At 45.6% G+C, this 21,254-nt stretch overlaps 2 protein-coding genes across 5 annotated transcripts in view; both read left to right on the top strand.

Moving 5' to 3' along the window:
* crocc2 (ciliary rootlet coiled-coil, rootletin family member 2) overlaps window positions 1-6,998 on the top strand; it is a 50,721-nt gene extending 43,723 nt beyond the window's left edge. The window contains exons 27-37 of the mRNA XM_058072926.1: window positions 79-246; window positions 552-915; window positions 991-1,112; window positions 1,175-1,286; window positions 1,372-1,526; window positions 1,699-2,139; window positions 2,217-2,366; window positions 2,431-2,613; window positions 2,892-3,023; window positions 3,614-3,793; window positions 3,869-6,998. Of these exons, the coding sequence (XP_057928909.1) occupies window positions 79-246; window positions 552-915; window positions 991-1,112; window positions 1,175-1,286; window positions 1,372-1,526; window positions 1,699-2,139; window positions 2,217-2,366; window positions 2,431-2,613; window positions 2,892-3,023; window positions 3,614-3,793; window positions 3,869-3,967 (2,106 nt within the window). The 3' untranslated portion in view covers window positions 3,968-6,998. The remainder of the gene's footprint in view (window positions 1-78; window positions 247-551; window positions 916-990; window positions 1,113-1,174; window positions 1,287-1,371; window positions 1,527-1,698; window positions 2,140-2,216; window positions 2,367-2,430; window positions 2,614-2,891; window positions 3,024-3,613; window positions 3,794-3,868) is intronic.
* A 277-nt stretch (window positions 6,999-7,275) lies between these two features.
* Window positions 7,276-21,254, top strand: part of sned1 (sushi, nidogen and EGF-like domains 1) — a 36,790-nt gene continuing 22,811 nt past the window's right edge. Inside the window, exons 1-5 of one of the 4 annotated variants that reach the window (XM_058072928.1) lie at window positions 7,276-8,094; window positions 19,023-19,310; window positions 20,468-20,608; window positions 20,699-20,861; window positions 20,934-21,059. In XM_058072928.1, the coding sequence (XP_057928911.1) occupies window positions 7,882-8,094; window positions 19,023-19,310; window positions 20,468-20,608; window positions 20,699-20,861; window positions 20,934-21,059 (931 nt within the window). In that variant the 5' untranslated portion in view covers window positions 7,276-7,881. The remainder of the gene's footprint in view (window positions 8,095-19,022; window positions 19,311-20,467; window positions 20,609-20,698; window positions 20,862-20,933; window positions 21,060-21,254) is intronic. The other 3 variants (XM_058072929.1, XM_058072927.1, XM_058072930.1) reach the window with 3 other exon arrangements.

Raw genomic sequence — 21,254 nt, 5'->3', positions numbered from 1 at the left:
TCAGCTGAGCAACCCTCATACAGTTCTTTTAACGTTGACACACGTCAATTTGAACACTGTTTTTATTTATTATTGCAGGTGAAAGTCCTGGAAGGTGAGAAGAGCCACCAGAAACAGGAGCTGCAGCACATGCAGGCGCAGCTTTGTCAGGAGGAGCAGAAGAAGAAGGAGGCGTGTCGCCAGTCCTTCAGTCTGAAACAAGGATTGTTGGAGAGCGAGGCCGCCAGGGATGCAGCCCACAGTCAGGTAGTCGTGTGTGGAGTACAATTTTGTTAATTTTCATTAACACATTCATTTAAATGACAATGCAGATTTTGGGTTAAAAACATCCATCAAGTTGGTAATGATTTATAAATATGCAGGTAAAATGTACAGGATACAGCCCATAATTTGTACATGTCTATGTATGTATGCTTCACTCTCTTACCTTATCATTCCTTATCATTAGTGGTGAGTAGCCACACTTTAAATGTGTTCAATAAGTGTGGGAGGCAAAGGAAAAGTGGGGATCAACTGTAGAGTCATTTAGGAGTCATTTTGCCGTGGTGCAGGTCTCAGCTCTGCAGAGACGTGTGACGGAACTGGAGGAGGCCGAGCGTCACTGCCAAGAGCTGCTGCAGGCCAGAGAAGCTCAGCAGCGGCTCAGTGACCAGAAGCATCAAGAGGCAGCCGTCAAGCTACAGAAAGCGCTTGAGGTCGCCGCCATGCAGACCGGCGAGCTCAGCGCTCGTCTCGGTCATGCTGAGGCTGCCGTCCAGGACCTGGAGCGGCAACTGGGAGTGTGTGACGGCCAGCGTAGAGACCTGGAACACAAACTGTCCACATTGCGCTCGGCGCTGCGCTGCACTGTGGGCATTGATGGAGGAGGACGCTCACGCCGACGCTCCATGTCTCCCAAGAGGAAACATCTTCAAGGTTGGTCTTGAAGTCATCTTGCTAGTTTACACACTGCTGTCAGGAGGTTTACACGGGAGTGCGCTCTCTACTCAGGAGGAGACAGCCTAACTGTCTTCTCTATGTTGTCCGCTGAGAATGAAGAACTGGACTTGGACTCCATCCAGGCCGGCCTGCTGGACCTGCAGCGGGAACTGAGGGACACACAAAGAGAGCGAGTACGTACGTCTCACCAATAAGTCAACAAGAATCCACGCTAACGATTATTTGTTGTTTACAGGATGAGTCCAAGGCTCAACTGGTCACTTTAAGCCAGCAGCTGTCAGAGGTCCAAGACAAATCTGGCAATGAGCTTGCCAAACTGCAGAAGTCCCTGAAGCAGCTGAAGGAAGGTTGGAAGTGCACATTGTCCTGTAAATATACAGCACAGTTAATAAAAAGGACAATGTTTGAACACTGTGTTTATTTGACTTGCAGCTAACCGAGAGATGACAGAGCAACTGCGGGAATCGCACACTTCCTTTTCCATGTGCAGAGAAGAAGCTGACCGGGAAAAGAGGAGCCTTGAGGAGGAGGTGCTTCAGTTCAGGTCCGCTCTGCAGGCTTCCCAAGCTGAGTCCAAGTCACTCAGGGTGGGTACATAGAGAAGAATCGCCCTCAGTCGTTGCCTGTTCTCCTGTTCCTGTCTGCTACTGCCAGAGCAGCACAGCTTCCTCATTTTCCCTTATTTTCTGGAAAATGTCCCATCTTTTCCAATTCACTTATAGACAGCTTTGATTTTGACTGACACTGATTGTCTCCCAGGACAACCTAGATCTGCTGCAAGGCTCGCAGTCTCACTTGCACTCAGAACATCAGAGGCTGAAGGAAGCCCTGGAAGAGGCCCAGAACAGAATGGGGCTCCTCGAGCTTGGAAAACGCTCCCTGGAGGGCGAGCTGCAGCGGGCCCGTCTCCGAGCTGCCGAACTGGAGGCGGAGGCGGGCGTGCTGCAGGAGAGGCAGACGGAGGTCAGGAAGAAGCTGAGTGAGAGCGAGGACCAGTGCGCAGCACTCAGGGTCGGCAAAGAGACACTGAGCACGGCGCTGGCCCGGGCTGAGAGACACCAGGGCCAGCTTACCGAGCAGATGAGCAAGCTGTCCGGCACGCTCAGCAACCACCAGGCCAGTGAGGGCAGGCTGCAGGAGCAGAACGGCCAGCTGCAGCGAGCGCTGATGGCCAGTGAGCACGACCGTCGCCTCCTGCAGGTACCCTTCATCACGGCCTGGAAGATCAGAGATGAGTTTAAAAATAACCAGTGACCTTGAACTGTGTGAAATGTCAGGATCGTCTGGATAAAACCCAAGACTTCCTGTCGGAGAGTAAAAAGCTGAACCACTCGCTAACAGAGCGGACCCAGGCCCTGCAAAGAGCCCACAAGGACTCTGAGCTGCGCAATTCTGACCTGGAGAAACACAACCAGACCCTCCATCAGGTGAGACATGCTGACATCACAGGCATTACAACCAGATCAATTGTGACAGGCCTTTTTGCCGCAGAGTCTGAAGCAGCAGCAGCAGGAGGCAGACCTGGTGGTGCGGGAAAACGCTGATCAGCTTCAGGACAAGGTTGCACATCTGCAAGGTTCTCTGCACAAGCTGCAGAGGGAGAAGGCCAACATGGAGAAAGTGCTGACACGGCTCGGAAAAGACAAAGGTGCTCTCAGGAAGACGTTGGAGAAGGTGAGACCATCTCACTTACATGTGCGGCACACAATGTAACAGCACCACACGGACTGTGGGTGTCGAAGTAATCACTGTGCACTATACAAAACGTTAATATCATTTATAATGAAATGTAGTATTTGTATTAGTATAGGTGTATATTAGTGTGCAACCACTATTTCAGTTACAATTCTGGTCGATGAAAGGAAAAGCTGACATGAATAATTTCCTTCCTCATTTTCTTTTCATCACGTGACTTGTGCTGTGTGAGAACCTTTGCTGCACGCGATTAACAGGCGGAGATGGAGAGGCTGCGAACAGAGGAGGCGGCAGCAGCGGCCGCCAGGGAGACGCAGCAGTCGGGCCAGGCGCTGGTCGGGCTGGAACGCCAGCTGGCTGAGAGGCAGGACCAGGTGACGGCTCTGCAGGTCAGGACTGAACAGCTCCAGTTCATTGATAAATGATTTAAGTTACACATCGCTCGCGAGGGACGGATGCAGGTCACGATGACACAAATCCCAATTAGCCGGAACTAGGTCAATAAAGCGATCAAATATTTGCCCCAAGTTCCCGTAGTGTGTCTATTTTATTGCATTTTATTGCGTTTAAACAATGAAAGAATGAAATTTCCACTGCGGTACATGCACATCTCTAAGCTGCACAAGCGAGCCCAGCTGTTCAAAGGGGTTACGTTTTGAGACCATGGTGCCATCCATCCACTTTCTATGCCGCTTATCCTCACTAGGGTTGCGGGTATGCTGGAGCCTATCCCAGCTGACATCCTGGACTGGACCACCAAAAGATGAATAACAGAAACTCCCATAAAAATGTCTATTTTTGATTGACATTGGCTTCTCACCACTTCTAAAACCCTCCTGCTAGCTTGATGTTTACTTTATTCTCTGATTTCGGATCAACATTTGCATTAAAAGCGCTTTGATTGCAATTTTTCGCTGGTGAAAAAGGACGCAAGCTAAAAAAAAAGTGTTCAAAAAAGCCTTTTGTATCTGTGTATCAGGCCCATATCAGCCAGCTGGAGCACACTCATGCACAGCGCCTCCTGGAGGTCACTGTCCGCCATCATCAGGAGCTGGATGCCGAGACGGAGCATCTACGCAGTGCTCAGCTGCAGGCCGAGCAGGCGCTGGAGAGCAGGGAGAAGGCCCACCGCCAGAGGGTTAAATGTCTGGAGGATCAGGTATCTTGGTGGCTCTTTGAAGGCCTCGCTATGGCCAGCAATGTCCGATGCCCTTGGCTTTTTGTCCTCACGTAGGTGTCTACTCTGAAAGAGCAGCTGGATGAGGAGACGCTGCGGCGGCAACAGGCTTACGTCAAACACATGCTGCAGTCAGCCGTGCACTCAAGTATGTAGCACCTTCACCCTGGCTGCCGACCAGCGATGCACACAAACATTCCCACATGGGCTTGTCGGCGGCAATACTTGACAAAAACAACAAATATATTTTTTTTACTAGCGGGTGGCATCTGCTTAATTGTTTTAAGTATTTCCTCAAAACAGTCTCACTCTTGAGTAGGTCAAATACGTCCCAATACGTCTGTCTCTCCCTCCCTTGCAATGCCCGTTCAATATTCAGGAATAAATGTATTAAATTGTTCTCAATTTGTATTAATCATGTTATTACTGTATTTTATGTGTTTTGTTCTCCAGTGTGAGTGACTTAGGCGTAAGGTAGAAGTTCCCACTTATACTAAAACTTGACTTACATCATCAACCCAGGACCTCCTGTAATTCATAATGAAATGTAATGAGAATATTTTATAAAGTCAAAATAAGGTTGAATTCAGTGTTGAAACGGGTTTAAAGAAGTGCCATTTTTCCAACTGACTAGTTGGTTTGTTAGATGGCAAAATGAAATATATACATAAACATGCATATACAAATAATCTTTTTTTATTTCAATTTCTCTTGCTACACAACCAAAACATTGCACATTTTATAATCACCAAAACATACTTACATCATTACACGTGACTATTTGAGACCTCAGTTTATTGAGCTATTTTTCTTTTTCTTTTGTCTTTTTTTGTATTTTCTATGGCAAATAACATGTTTAAATCATAGCTAATCAGTGTTGTGTTGACTACTAAGCAGCTCCACTGTATGTGTGTAATTAGCACCAGAGGCAGGGTGTTGAAACAGCTTTAAATTGATGTCGAAAAGTAGAATTTCACATTAGGACAGGGGTGTCCAAACTCTTTCCACTAAGGGTCGCATGCTGAAAAATGGAAGAATGTGAGGGTGGGCCACTTTGATATTATTAATTGTGTTAAAAGGCTATTACAATATATAACTGTGAGGCCTATACATATATATATAGGTCGAGTGGTTAGCGCGCAGACCTCATAGCTAGGAGAACTGAGTTCAATGCCACCCTCGGCCATCTCTGTGTGGAGTTTGCATGTTCTCCCCGTGCATGCGTGGGTTTTCTGCGGGTACTCCGGTTTCCTCACACATTCCAAAAAACATGCTAGGTTAATTGGCGACTCCAAATTGTCCATAGGTATGAATGTGAGTGTGAATGGTTGTTTGTCTATATGTGCCCTGTGATTGGCTGGCCACCAGTCCAGGGTGTACGCTGCCTCTCGCCTGAAGACAGCTGGGATAGGCTCCAGCACCCCCCGCAACCCTCATGAGGTTAAGCCAGGGGTGGGCAAACTACGGCCCGGGGGCCACATCCGGCCCGCCAAGTGTTTAAATATGGCCCGCACTTTCTTTACAAACTTAACATACAACCTGACATCATGGCTTTAGCCAACCTTTTGATGGTTTAGGTAGTTTTTTTTTTTTATCAATTTGTTTATTTGATGTGATCTGCTGTTTACAAAGTGCTCCTGAAAAAAGGACACAAGCACATATACATAGCAGGTTGCATGACACTTACAGATACAATCATTCCAGGTGGACTGTTAGAATTATATGCGTAAAATATATAGTCTGGCCCCCTTTCAATTTTGTTAAATCAATGCGGCTCGCGAGTCAAAAAGTTTGCCCACCCCTGGGTTAAGCGGTAGAAAATGAATGAATGAATATATATATATATATACACCATGGAACCTTGGTTTGTGTCCCACCAACATGTTGCTTCATTTAGTACAACATGGCGTCCATCTTGTCCCGTTATTAATACACTGCGTGAGTGCAACTGTGTTCTTCATGTATTTTTATCACAAACATCCTTGTTAGCAGCCTAACAGCTTGCTAATACATGGAAACAGAAACCGACATCAGCTCCGTCACCTGTCTATGATGTCATCAGCGGTTGACTGTTGTAGTTCTTTGCTAACTAACACACTCTCCTTTTTATTAAAACACCTTTTTATTGTTGTACAATTTTACGTGCATTAAACAACTGTAAATGCATATAAATGAGGAATGAAAGGGATAAATGAACATTTAAGATTAAGATATGCCTTTATTCATCCCTCAGTGGGGAAATCTGCATTGCACAGCAGCAAGAGTACAGAATCAGTTAAGCAGTACAAAATACACAATATAGAAAAAATAAACAATATAAACAACCCAAGTATTAACAAAATCAACAGTTTTTCCCAGAGTTATATACAATACAGTATGTAGATAATATGAAACGAGATGAGATATATGACCAGTCTATACACTGAGATCTTGCTAGTGAGTTAATATGAGGCATTATAGAAATACTACATTTAAGGCACTTTTTACCTTCACTGTAGGTGTGATTGTTATTTATTGAATTCAATAGTGTTTCTCACCTTCTTTATCAAAATGAATACACTTGCAACTTTCTTTGACTCCATTGTGTGTTATTTTGCAGCCGTGATCAAGGGAAAAGCAGAAAATAACTCGGGATGCTCCAATAGCTCGGCCACCGATTAGTAGACAATTCATGTCATGTCATTCATGTCAACACAGACATGACAAAAATGCACACGTGTGCTGTGATCACGTAGGGTTGACAACACCCGTAGGAAGCTGGCAAGGAACAAACAAAATGTCCGGTATTGCTGCCAGAATCAACACCAGTCTATAAAACCTCAATGGCTTCAGTTTGACAGCTTGACACAGGCTACGCCAATCCATGCCAGCATCTTTGATCGCTCCATTGGCAAACCTATTATTGTGTTATGTGTTAACGTTTTTGGATTTCTGGAGTGGATGAAGCAGATTTACATTATTGATTCGGTTAGAGTCAGCCTTTCTGGAATGGATTCCTGACGCTAACCAAGGTTCCATTTTATATACAAATATAGATAACACAAAACATTGTGTCTTTTTGCTTTATATTTTTCATTTTTGTTTTATTTCTACAACACACCAAGGGTCAATAAAAACGGGAACGCAAATGACACCCAGGAAACACTTTGGACACCCAGCTGATTATTTGAATCCGAGGTTGATCCATCGACATCGATGCATGTGAACATCGTGACTGTGTCAAATAAAAACGACATCAGACAATAGCTACACTGTGTTTGTGTGTCTGTGGAGTGTCTCCTGGGAGTGGGGGTTCTATGTGCAGGACTGAAGTGTCCTTTCACAACATGCTGGCGCATTTAAAAAAAAAAAAAGCATGTGTTGATTTAGTGTTGTGGCTGAAAGGATGATGACCTTTGCTCCCGTCATCAATGATGTCTGCAGGCCGCCGTTCGTCCTGCGACCATTTGTGGTCTTGCCTTTTGCTGCTGAGAAACCACAAACGTATGTGTGTGTGGGGTGTGTGTGTGTGTGTGTGTGTGTGTGCTCCACAGCAGCACACGCGCCATGACTGTGAGTCCTTGTGTGCCGCGCACAGTGCGAGCCCAGTTTAAAGCAAGCCTTTGATTACCATAGACCCGCCCAGTGGTTATCCAGTTACCGGCCCCTTTACCGCCATTGGCTGCCCCCAGCTAATTATGCAAGGTAGTGAATCCCCATGGGGGAGGTGTGGCCAAAAGTGAAAGGACTCCTTTGGCAGTCAGAATAGAGCTTTTATTGAGGATATCTCAAAGCTCACCATCAGGGACCAAATCGAGGGATTGTTGAGGAAATCTGTGCTGCTGCTGCTGCTCTTTCATTCCTTCCCCACAGCCACAGCAGCGAGCAGAATGCAAGGAATCCACAGTATTCCTCACCCTGGGAGACCTGCTGAAGTGTGAGGACCCGGACGGCCGTGCTTGGCACTCCTGGATTCAGGTGTGCGCCACCTCTCTCTCCTCCTTCCTTACGACTTTCCTGCCTTCCTTCTTCCCTCCCTCCCACTGGGCTGCCTGCTGTGGGCTCCATCCCCAGGCAGGGTGTCTGAGGCCATGGTGCTGCTCTCCCTGCTGCCCTGCCTCTGCACCCTGCTTTCCCTGGACCTGCTGCCTGGGGCGGAGGCCGCTGTGCCGCTGGAGGACTTCTACCCCTTTGGTCTGGACCATGGAGACTCTCAGACCGTAGCCCAGGACGACGGGGGATCTGGTCTTGTGGAGATCTCTGTGGCGTTCCCCTTCTTTGGAGACCGGCACACGGGGCTCTATGTGAGTACAGCAGCGTGTTTATGTCTATATATATCTAAAGTTTGTGTGTGTGGATGTGTGTGTGTGTACTTGGCAAGGCACAGTGACATGGTGTGGACTGCAGAGCCACAGGGGGATGAGGTGGGGGCACGCAGCCAAGCGCTACACTGCAGAAGTCCGCTGAGAGTTTGTATATGTTTGCCTGCACTCCACCGCTGTGTAACCTCATTTGTACAATATTACCTTTCCTGCCCACGGCGGGGATCACCATCCATCCCGATCATGACCTTCCCTGTGCTGCCCCCCCCGGCAGAGATCCTTGCACCGAGCATCCGCACTCGGTGCAGAGCAGCTCGACAAGGCTTTTCACACACTTTGATCCGCCTTAGTCGTGTCTCGGGTTCGCACAAGACAGAACCTTAAATCAGCACCACCTGTTGCAGTTATGCATCCCACCCCCGCTCCACCATCTCCCTCCCCTCCTCACGCTCTACAAATCCCAAGCAGAAGGAGGCTGGGGCACCATGGCAACACTGGGCAAGGTCAAAGGCTGTCTGGTTGATCTATCATGTCGACTCCACAAACAGTGTGGACCTTCTTCTTGCACACGTCAGACAAGACGAGACACGCTAAGAAATTGCTGAGCTTCTCATCAAACTGCCGTCAGACGTCACACGACGCCCGCAGCTCCTTCTCGTCTCAGGCGCCTCACTCCGATCGATTAAACATCCGCAGCGGCGCAAACGGGCCACACGGGGTGCTAGATCTCCAACGGTGCTTCCTGGGAGAGTGCTGCCCATCACAAAGTCAACCAGAACAGCACGGTTCACGATTACAAGTCTTAGAGTGGTGGAAAGGCCAAAGTTGGAAATTTCCAAATGCAAATGTTGACAGGCCAAGCCACATAATGATGTATAATGCTATATATAATGCTATAAGCATATACAGTAATCCCTCACTACTTTGCACCTCAAATTAATGCGGCTTGCATCTTATTATCAGTCAAAAATATGCACATCGAAGCCAATTTTACAGATTTTCTTTGCCTAAATTGAGCGTTTTCAGGCGAAATGTAAATGGCGACTTCAAATTGTCCATAGGTATGAATGAGTGTGAATGTGTGAGTGTGAATAGTTGTTTGTCTATATGTGCTGGATTGTGCTATGCTGTGATTGGCTGGCGACCAGTCCAGGGTGTACCCCGCCTCTCGCCCGAAGACAGCTGGGATAGGCTCCAGCACCCCCACGACCCTCCTGAGGATAAGTGGTAGAAAATGAATGAATGAATGAATGAATGAATGAATGAAAAATGGCTAAATGAAGTAAAATCCAAATATAAGGCATTCAGAAGATGCATTCACAGACATTGTGATGATACATAGTATTCTACACTGGTCACTAGTAGTTTTTCTAGTGTCTGAGCATCAATCTCTGTGAGCACCATCATACGTGCACAAAACCTGGCCAAGTTTTATTCTGTGGTATTTTGTAAATGTGTGTGTTCAAAAGCTCAGAAAAAAATCACTCTCGCTTGGTGAGTGGATGTGGCACTGCCCGTTAATTTCGCCATAATACAAGTTTAGCAAGCAGCATTTAACTCCCTTAACTACCCTGACCCAGTAGCTAGACACTAACATGCAAAACATTGTAACACTGTAATGTTCGGTGAGACACACAAGCACCAGACTTGGTCGCCAGAACAACAGGCTTTTATCGTAGGTTTCAGTGATCTCACAACAGGCTCAATAATCCCTAAAAAAAAAAAAAAAAACAGGCTTCGCTACACACCTTAGAATGGCAAATAGTTGTCATTCATCTTCACGCGTGGGAGCTGTAAGTTTGATCATGTCGTTTACCTTCAGCGAATAGACTAACCTAGCATGATGGCAAAATATGCATGTAATGTTAGCACTTTAGGAGACAGAGCTGTGTTAGCCTTGTAAGGCTAACATACTTCCCATACACTATTATGGCACCTCTGACACTTCTTTCAAATGGTTAAAAATACTACAACGCGGGCCCTTTAAATCCCTTTCTGGCTGGTTGTATTTTGGGCGCCTGTGATTGACAAACAGCGGTCATGTGACCCCACACAAACCCTCCTCGTAACCAGGCTGTCCCAATGTGTTATGGTTTGTGTCTGGGAGTTTTCACTTGTTGCTGGGATCCCTCCTCCTCGCCCGCCCCCCCACCCCCCAGCTCCCAGCCTCCTCCCACGCCTCAGATAACATGGCAGGGGTCTTCCCCCTGGAACTGTCCAGCTGCTTTATCTTAGAAATGACCAATCACGCTAACAGAACACAGATGTGTCCGCGGCAGCTCCCAAACGATGCACTTACTACTCCTCACTTACAGTGGGCCGCTGGGTCGGGAGTGCGAAGGTCAGCGAGGACGGCGCACATGTTTGGAAGCAGATGTGAGGGGAGATACTGTACTTACGATGGATGGCTTTTATTGTAGAGAAAAGTGGAAAGATGAAGGCGCACGTTTATACTGCAAGGTGGAAAGGCGGTGCGGCGTTTGATCGAAGCGGGTCATACGTTTCAAAAGCAGCACGCCAAAGACTCTTTACACCAGGGGTGCTCACACTTTTTCAGCATGCGAGCTACTTTTAAAATGACCGAGTCAAAATGATCTACCCACTACAAAAATGCAAAACATCTATTTATTTTCAAATGTATTGAGGATTATTTGTACGTACAATGTATGTTGATGTACCTTACATAACCAAATGAGCCAATATTGCAAAACACACATAATTAACTATTAACATTTTTTGTAATTACCTGAGTTTACTTTGATGACTTGCACTGAATTGAACCAGCCAGGGATGCATAGTCCGGACAGTAGCTGCTGATAGCCAGCCTCAAGCACACTTCCAAATGTTCATGTACATTGTGAAAAAAAAGTCCACCTCCCATTCCGTATGGAAGTGATATGTTTTTGCCTTTTTACTTGGTCCAGTTTTTGCCTTTTTACTTGGTCCAGTTTTTGCCTTTTTACTTGGTCCAGCTCCTTCACTCATTTTAGTGACCATAAACTTTAGCGAGGGCTTAAAATCTCGCAATTCGCCGACTAGCTTAGCACTTTGCATCGTTGTTTACGCATGAGCGGTGACCTAAAGGTCAAAATTCAGTTGTCATCTGATTGGTTGTCCTGTATGTCAATCAAGTAACGGGGATGGATGATAGGCTGACATCGTAAGTTCTGCTGCACTTAGAGACGTTGTTTGATTTGATTGGTCGCCCGAAGGGCAACATTCAGTTGTCATCTGAATGGCTGCCCTGTATATCAATCAAGTGACGGCATTGATGCTGGGATGATATTTTTTTCATGTCACGCCGCGATCGACCAGCGATCAACCAGCGATCGACCAGTACCACCTCCGCGATCGACCGGTAGCTCGCGATCGACTTAATGAGCACCCCTGCTTTACACCCATCACATCTGCAAGCGCTAATCTGCCCTCCTTGAGAACTCTTTCGTTCACTCGCCGTTGTCACTGGCCATGTCGCCCCATGCTAACATGACATCTGCACACGCTTCATGTGGGACTCAGTGAGCTTGGCAAGCTTATCGCTAACTTGCTTGTTTTACTTGCTGGCTTATCTTAATTTATGGTATGTTCTTTAAGCTATTGTGTAGCTACCTACACCTATTCAACCTGTTGTTCTATTAATAACTTGCCTTTCCAGATGAAATGTCTAGTCTTTGTCTTGGACTTCCAGACACCCAAAAATATCGGTGGTCTAGGGGTTAGCGCGCAGACCTCACAGCTAGGAGACCAGGGTTCAATTCCACCCTCGGGCGTCTCTGTGTGGAGTTTGCATGTTCTCCCCGTGCATGCGTGGGTTTTCTCCGGGTACTCCGGTTTCCTCCCACATTCCAAAAACATGCTAGGCTAATTGGCGATTCCAAATTGTCCATAGATATGAATGTGAGTGTGAATGGTTGTTTGTCTGTATGTGCCCTGTGATTGGCTGGCGACCAGTCTAGGGTGTACCCCGCCTTACGCCCGAAGACAGCTGGGATAGGCTCCAGCACCCCCCGCGACCCTCGTGAGGAAAAAGCGGTAGAAAATGAATGAATGAATGAATTATTACTGTACTGAAAGTAAAAATGTGAAATAATTGTAAATGACAAATACATGGAAATTATTGGTGATGCGGGCTTTCTGTACGTTCTGGTGAGATTGAATTCAATGGTGGTTCTGACATTGATGAAATTGCTTTCTTACCATCTTTGGCCCCATGGCGGGTTATTTAGCGCAACAAAAAATGCAGTTAGTGAGTCAGCAAAACGTAGGGTGCTTTGTATGGGCAGTCGGTTTCACAGAGCAATACAGACTAAACATAGGCACAATTTCACTGATGTAAGAATACATTATTTTTTTATTTAAAAAAAACTCACACGTCAGCCCCCACTGAAACGCTATAAACAAATCAAGATGGAGTCGGACTTTCAGGAATCCATGTATGACAACTTGTACCCTCGTTTTTTTATTGAAAACGGCAGCCAGAGAGTGTTTTTTCGGGTGTAAGAATTGTGTAAATTTGGAAGATTTTTTTTTTGTTCTAAGGAGAAAGAGACCCACCTCCTTCACTCACAGCTGTTTTGTGAACAAAGTACAGTTAACCGCAAATATCCACCAATATTCATCCAATATTTATCCAATATCCAACTCTACTATTTTCTGATAATCATTAGCACATTTATGCAGCTGTGAGTGAGTGGGTATGGTCAGGAGAAGAATGCAGATTTGCTTTAGTATTTTGGGATCCAATATCTGCTTAACCTTCTGAAACAAGTTGGGGTCGGAACTTGGGCGAAGCGTGCTCCCAACTCTAAAGTTCCTCTACTTGCTATTGATGTTTTTTTGATGAGTGAAGCCAATAATTATGGCACTATGTGTAGTACCTGTTCAGTCAAGGTCCCTCCTTGGTCGGATACACAGTGAGAAATGTCAACAACACATGCTAGCACGTGCTAACATTAGCTTGTTGCTGTGGATTAGTGTGCTGCAATTTGACATACTCCACAGTCTCCACTTTGCTGTAGTTGTTCCTGACCCAGGAAGAGTGAATACTGGAGACCCTTGTTTGCGTTCGTTGATGTTTCCACTCATACAGCCCCGATTCAAGTGGACTGGTAAAGCTAATAATTGCATCGTATATTTGTAGAGAGTCATGCTTTGCAAATGTGAGGTATTGTACTTGTTTTTCACCACTAGAAGGTGTGCAGTAATTCCTCATTTATTGTGGTTCGTTAGTTCCAGCAAATTTACATAAAGTAGAATTACTTATTTATAAACTGAATATAGTTAGAGCCCTGTGATTGGCTGGTTTACACCGCCTCTTGCCTAAAGACAGCTGGGATAGGCTCCAGCATACTCGCCACCCTAGTGAGGATAAGCGGCATAGAAAAAGAATGGTTGGAAAGCCTGTTTACAACCTTCTAAATATGTTTTTTAACATAATTAGAACCCTCTAATCACCACCTTTACACTCATATCACCCTATATAGTCGACCTAATGACGGTAAATAAGCCATTTAAGGCATAAATAAGACGTGTGCTTGTATGTGTTGCTGTAAATGAGTGGGGGCTGGACAGGAAGTGACCTCAGTCGTTTAGTTTTTGTTTGTCTTGGGTTCCAGCTTGTGCCTGTTGTGAAGTCATTCAAAACCGCCTGTTGTTCTGGTGTTTGTGTGTCTCACCCAACATTACAGTAATATTTCTGACATCTGGTGACCAGTGTAGAATACTAAATATGATCTTTGAATGTATCATCTATATTCCTTTCAACATCATCTCTGTCATGCTATATGTGCTACAGTGTGGCTTTCTACTGTGCTCTGACGTATTTATTGTTATTTCTGGATAGATTTGTCCAGAAATATACAAGCCTGGATGCAGTCCTCCAACACCCAGGCTGATTAAACAAGGTAGCCTGTAATTACTTGCATTCAAGTCGTTCCAAACAGGCTTTTTTTTGCCAAGTTAAAAAGTTATGCAGGAGTAGAGTAATCAAAACATCCTCTTTTGACAAGAAAAAAAAAACAAATGTTTCTCTTTGTCGATGCCTGGGCACCTTCTTCATTTGGGGGTTTGCTTTGGCGTGACTCAAACTACATCAAAGTTTGTTGTACTCCATAAATCGGCTGTGCCTGCAGAAACCCGCCCAAACTAAATCCTGGACATGTCCGGCGCAGAATTCCCCCCCACACCTAAAAATGTTACAGATGGAAGTGACACCGCTGAGAGCGAGAGGAAGAAATATGGACACAGAGATGTTTCTTACTGAGCGTGCACACACACACACACACACCCCCACCCCCCCTCTGCTGTGAACCTGACCTTGGCGGTGTTACAACATAACGGCGGGCACCGCGTGAACTCTTTCGCTCTCTCACATAAGTGCAAGGCGTAGACGCCGCTCACTGCTTGCTCAGCCTGCTTTAGCGACACGGAGCAAACAATAGGCCTTCAGTTCAGGTTAAATATGCGTGAATTCACATCTTTATCAACATACACTAAGTCACTTTTTACCATTTGGTTTACTTCAGATCGCTGCGGTTTGGACGGGTAAAAATCCTCAGACAGCAGACTTGATACTGCACCCTCCCAAAAATAAGACAGTTTTTTTCCCACTGAAAAACATCTTATTTCGGGGGGGGGGGCTATGGATTAATAAATGCCCACATGCTCATTTATTTACCTGTATTCACTTTTAAACACATTATAACAGGACTGTCTGCGAATGTCGTTCCAACTCCGTACATTCATTCATTCATTCATTTTCTACCGCTTTTCCTCACGAGGGTCGCGGGTCGCGGGGGGTGCTGGAGCCTATCCCAGCTGTCTTCGGGCGTAAGGCGGGGTACACCCTGGACTGGTCGCCAGCCAATCACAGGGCACATATAGACAAACAACCATTCACACTCACATTCATACCTATGGACAATTTGGAGTCGCCAATTAACCTAGCATGTTTTTGGAATGTGGGAGGAAACCGGAGTACCCGGAGAAAACCCACGCATGCAAACTCCACACAGAGATGGCCGAGGGTGGGATTGAACCCTGGTCTCCTAGCTGTGAGGTCTGCGCGCTAACCCCTAGACCACCGTGCCGCCCCAACTCCGTACAATAGGTAACAATAGATCTGATTGTTAGCACACCTCATACACACCTGGTTTGCCAGAGAAAAAGAAGATGTAGCAAGAGGGAGACATGTTGCCAAGTTAGCCCTCAAACGTTTGGTTTCAAAAAAAGCGACGCACAAAAAATCTACCCACTTTTTCCGGACACCAACATGAAAGAAAGTGCCCCCCCACAAAAAAAAAAGACATGTGTCATGCTAACATTGCGGTCCTGTGGAAAAACACTGACTGCAAACCAACCAAATGGCGTCTCCCTGAGCTTTTCTTCCTGTCGTTCAAACACATGCTAGTGTCTTGTAGAGATGCAGCCACTGGAAGAAGACCAGAAGAAGAGTTCTGATGCAAATTTTAAGACGATGCTGATCAACGATGTTAAAAACAGTTAAAAAGTGGGATTCGTAAAGGAAATATGAAATCTTGAAAACGAGTCGTCTTACTCGTTAAGAACGACTCGTTTTCAAGATTTCATATCGATCAGCATCGTCTTAAAATTAGCATCACAACTCTTCTTCTGGTCTTCAATACAGTATTAAGGCAAGACAAGTTTATTTACTGTATAGAGCACCATTCGTACCCAAAGTAATTCACAGTAATTCACATTTGACAATGAAAAATGCATAACAATAACAAGGGCTGTATGTCTTGTTCCTGACTGTTCCTATTTCCCATCCTCGCTTTCTGGAATGCAGCAATAACATCTTAAAAGATGACAGACACGTCTTTAAACCCTTCCAGAGTCCTTTTGGGGCTGAGATAAACCCATGTCACATATTTTAGAAGCTAGTCCACTCCCTCCACACATTTTGGATGGTGGACTTCCAGGCCTCAGCTCTCATTAGCGGCTCCGAGGCTGTGAGAGCTTCACAACTCCCGAGCATCCGTTCTTTCATCCAGCCTTTGGGCGCCCTCCTCCCGCCCCTGCTATCAGATAGTGCTCGGGATGACCTCGGCGCCCTGCCCCTGCTGCCGTTCCCCTTCCGCCAATCCCCCTCTTCCACACCCCCTTCACATACTGTCCACACACATGGATCCACATTCTCAGCACATCATGCTGATGCAGAGGGGAAGGCTGCGGTCGGGTAATTAACTCAGCTCCCGTCCGCTGCCAAACAAAACTTCCTCCGCTGTTTTTACAGCAAAGTGATGTTTTTTCAAAGAAGCCGAGCCCCCCCCCCCCCCCCCCCCCCCCCCCCAGTTGTTGTTTTGTCACATGCTGCTCGGCCTGCTGCAGGCACAGAGGCAAAGTTCACTCTCGGCCGTAAAAGGAAAAACAGGATAGGTGCCACGGTGAGCAGGAGATGCAGAAAGCGTGAATGAAAGAAGCTCTTTCATGGCCATCCAACGCTTTGCTCTACGAGCCCAATTTCACACTCAGCAACTCTTTTCATCCATGCACCATGAAGGTCACTCGTGCAGCTTCCCAATCTAGAACATCACCATTCACGTAAGCCCACAACCACTTTTGTAGTTAATCTTACAGTATGGTATAGTCCCTTTTACGTATTGTGTATTATAGCAATTTTTGGTTCACTGGGTACTAGAGAATAGAACCAATGTTGTAATAGCGGTAAGGAGCAAATTGGTCTGATGAGTAATACCTCTTACAAATCTGCTGAGTAGCAACACTTGAAAGTGCATGCAGAGCTAGATAGCGCTGCTGTTGTAGTAGCGGTAAGGCGCAAACTCCGCAGCCAGCATTAATACCCCCGATGAGTTCCACACCAACAGCGGCACTAGCAACATTTGAAAGCGCATGTAGAGGTTGATAAAGCTTGTTGTAACAGTAAGGAGCAAATGACCAAGCCAGCTTTATTGTGGAATTATGGGATAATAACTATAAAAGCAATCTTCACTCGCTAAATGTGCTGCAAAAAAAGTCAGTAAGGATAATCCATAATGTGCCTATAGAGAACATACTAACTCCTTATTTCTTATATCACAAATACTTAAACTTGCTGATATAGTTAATCTTCAAACAGCTAAAATAATGCATACGGCTAAAAATAACCAATTACCTAAAAATGTCATCCAATACTTCTCTACAAGAGAGGAGAAATATGATCTCAGGGAAGATCTCAGTTTGTGGAATCAAACTATGGAATGGATTGAGTAAGGACCTCAAACAATGCACAACGATGAGTAAATTCAAGAAACAATACAAGCAGTTGATGTTTGCTAAATACAAGGATGAAGAGTCTTGAACCAGTCATGATGTGCTATATATATATCACTATATTGACACTTACTATGGTACCCATTGTGTCATTGTATGGTCATATCACCTCCTACTTCGGTACGTAACAAAATAAAAATAAAAATAAAAATAAAAATAAAAATAAAAATAAAAATAAAAATAAAAATAAAAATAAAAATAAAAATAAATAAAATAAATGTATTAGGAAAGCAGGAAGTGAACAAATGTAACAGTTACTGATTGTAAAAGTACCAGATGGAGGGGTAGTATTTAATAAGCTTTGCTTCTTCCTACTCCTTTTGGACATGTGGAACTGTGAATTGATTATGTGATGCTCTCAATTGTAATCTGATGCATGTTCAAATGAAATTAAACCATTACCATTATTACCTCTCATTAGTTCATTGTGAGCAACACGTAACACACATGAGTTCTACAGCAGGTGCTGAGTAGCAAGATTTTAAAGCGCATGCAGAGCTAGATAAAGCTGCTGATACTTCAAATGCAGCTACAGCCATCCTACATCAGGAGGTTGCCTACAGCCACAGCTGTCACTAAATAGAGACTTGTTATGTACTTGTAGACCTTGCACCCAGTGACTATGTACAGCAGAGGTAGGGAACCTATGGCTCGGGAGCCAGGTAGGGCCCTTTTGATGACTGTATCTGGCTCTCGAGCATTTCTTACCACAATAAAAATGTATTTTTGCTAACATTTTAAAGTAAACCATCACAGAAATCACTGTTAAAAATATTAAAAATCACCAACTTTCTTATGCATTTTAATCCGTCCATCTATTTTCTACTGCAATATGGCCGACCATATCCATCTTTCCTGATGATATTTTCCAGGTCAAACACCAAAAATCGATTATTACTGGATAATGCGGTAGTCTACCTCGGTCATTGAGATGTCAACATGTAAATATAAACTTTCCTCCTTTAGTCAAATAGTCACCTAGCTAAAGCTGCAGAACTAAGCCTTCTGACGAAGATGGCCAAAAGAATGAAATACATGTACGGAGTATGGTGCAAAACCATGCAGCAGCAGAAGTTGTATTAATGGCAACAAGTATTTGATTTATTATTAGACACTGCGCTGCTCACGAAAGTGTGCTGGCCACACCCCATTGGCGTGGGGTAGTGTGCCTGGTCTACGTAATTAGAGCCCATTATATCTAAAACTGTTGGTCTTACATAAAAATGCACACATTTTATTGCATTCAAAATGTATATGGCTCTCACAGATACACATTTTAAAATATCTGGCCTTCATGGCTCTCTTAGCCAAAAAGGTTCCTGACCCCTGATGTACAGTGTTACATACAATATGTATTGTAATAATGATATTTTGCTTCAGCGCTAATAGAGAACTAGCACTCTGCCCGTATAAAAAGGTGTCAGATTGCCTACTTTACAGCTGTGGAAGGTGTGAACTGTCTTTCCAACTTCATCAGTTTTCTCAGCTGCTGTCATTTCGAATAAAGGTAGCGTGTGTCTGCGACATGAAGTGCAAACATCCTCCAAGCACTGGCCAGTCTGAGTCACGCTGACTTGAAGAGAAAAAAAACCCATCTGACTCATGTCGTTCCTCCTCAGGTGAACAACAACGGCTTGGTCTCATTCCTGAGGGAGGTGTCTCAATTCACACCTGTGGCTTTCCCCATCGCCGGAGACAGGAGGGCGGTGGCGCCATTCTGGGCCGATGTGGACAACCGACGGGCGGGTCGGGTCTTCTACAGGGAGAGCCGGGAGCCGTCCATCCTGAGCAGAGCCGCCGGCGATGTCAAGATGTACTTTTCAGACTTCCCCGACTTCAACGCAACCTGGGTCCTCATCTCCACCTGGCACCAAGTCACCTTCTTTGGCGGCAGCCCTGTCACACCGGTATGAACTCAGCTCATATACTGTCCCAAAAGTGACTACTGCCCTCATCTAGTCAATGCTGATGTCAGCACTCGTGCACATCATGCTTCACTGTCACCAAGGCACAATTGCCTTACAATTGGTATAATGTGCCACTACAGAATGTCACAGTACATGTTTGAATAAATTTTTCGCTCAATTAACTGCTGTTCCCGAGTACCAGCAGCACTCGTGCACACAAGCACCGCCATGGCGGGATCATGCTGTGCTCTGCTTCAGAATGTCATTGTACATTTTGGAAATAATCTTTCCTGCAATGAACCGTAGCTTCCGAGTGCTGGCAGCACTCATGCAACGCCGTGCTTGACTGTAGACAAGACTCAATTATGTTGCTACTCACCAGTTTTCAATGGATAGTCAAATCTATACTGCTATACAAGATGTATTCTGGGGCTGCACGGCGACCGAGTGGTTAGCACGCAGACCTCACAGCTAGGAGACCCTGGTTCAATTCCACCCCTGGCCATCTCTGTGTGGAGTTTGCATGTTCTCCCCGTGCATGTGTGGGTGTTCTCCAGGGACTCCGGTTTCCTCCCACATTCCAAAAACATGCTAGGTTAATTAGCGACTCCAAATTGTCCATAGGTATGAATGTGAGTGTGAATGGTTGTTTGTCTATATGTGCCCTGTGATTGGCTGGCCACCAGTCCAGGGTGTACCCCGCCTCTCGCCCCAAGACAGCTGGGATACGCTCCAGCACCCCCGTGAGGATAAGCCGTAGAAAATGAATGAATGAAGCTGTACTCTGATTACTCAGAGTACATGTACATATTACAGAGTACATATTACTCAAGTATATGCAACATAGATATAAGAAGTGCTATGCTGCCCATGTCACAGTAGATTGTGGAATTCAACTTTACCTTGATAAACCGCAGCTGCCTGGTGCCGCATTCTACCACCACCATGTTTGACTAGAATTTTTAGCCATTGACCAGATTTTTAGCCATTTTTAATAATGGCTGTGGATAGTAAGTATCCTGTGTATTGCCACAGAAACTGCACACTGACTACTCTAAAGTAAGTTTACGTTATACTGTATACTGTATATACTATAATAAAAGTTCCTGCTGAAATGTGACTGCACTTTAACAGAGCTTGCCTGTCTTTCTGCACAGGTAAACACTTTCCAAGTGGTTCTCATCACAGATGGAGAGCGTTCCTTTACCATATTCCAGTACAACAACATCACCTGGACCACCGGAATGCACGCTAGCAGTGGCGGAAACCCAGCAGGCCTGGGAGGTATCGCAGCACAGGTAGGATCACATGGAGCATACTTGGTACGGTTGGATCAAGACGGGAGCTCATCTTCTGAGACGTGTGCCTCCTTCTTCCTCTCCTCCCAGGCAGGCTTCAACGCCGGTGACGGCAAGCGCTACTTCAACATCCCCGGCTCCCGCACGGCCGATGTGGTGAACGTGGAGGGAACCACCAACGTGGGATACCCGGGCCGATGGGTGTTTCGCATTGATGACGCCAACGTGGAGGTGGGCGGTTGCAACAACTCAGGTGAGCGTGAGAAAGAAGCTGTTGTCGACTTCCTGGAGCAACTTTCACACTTTCATCTCCATCGCCCTCCAGCGTCGGTGTGCCCGCACCTGCGACCGTGTCTGAATGGTGGGCAGTGCATCGATGACTGTATCACGGGGAACCCCTCCTTCACCTGCTCCTGCTTGTCAGGGTTCACTGGCAGACGTTGTCACATCAGTGAGTCATGTAGCGCTTCATTTGACTCCGTCATTTGCATAATTGGCCTTGACGTAAAACTCAGTGTTGTGTGTGGATGGGTAATATGGCGCTTTTTTGGTTTGTATCATAAGAAACATGCAACATTACTGGTGTACCCAGCATACCTTGCAGGCACTTTGTAATCAGACTTACAAAGAACACCATTTTATTGTG

Source organism: Doryrhamphus excisus, chromosome 5 (genome assembly GCF_030265055.1).
Source record: "Doryrhamphus excisus isolate RoL2022-K1 chromosome 5, RoL_Dexc_1.0, whole genome shotgun sequence".
NCBI lineage: Eukaryota > Metazoa > Chordata > Actinopteri > Syngnathiformes > Syngnathidae > Doryrhamphus > Doryrhamphus excisus.
The sequence above is the reverse complement of the archived record's forward strand: the minus strand, read 5'-3'. Positions and strand labels throughout refer to the sequence as shown.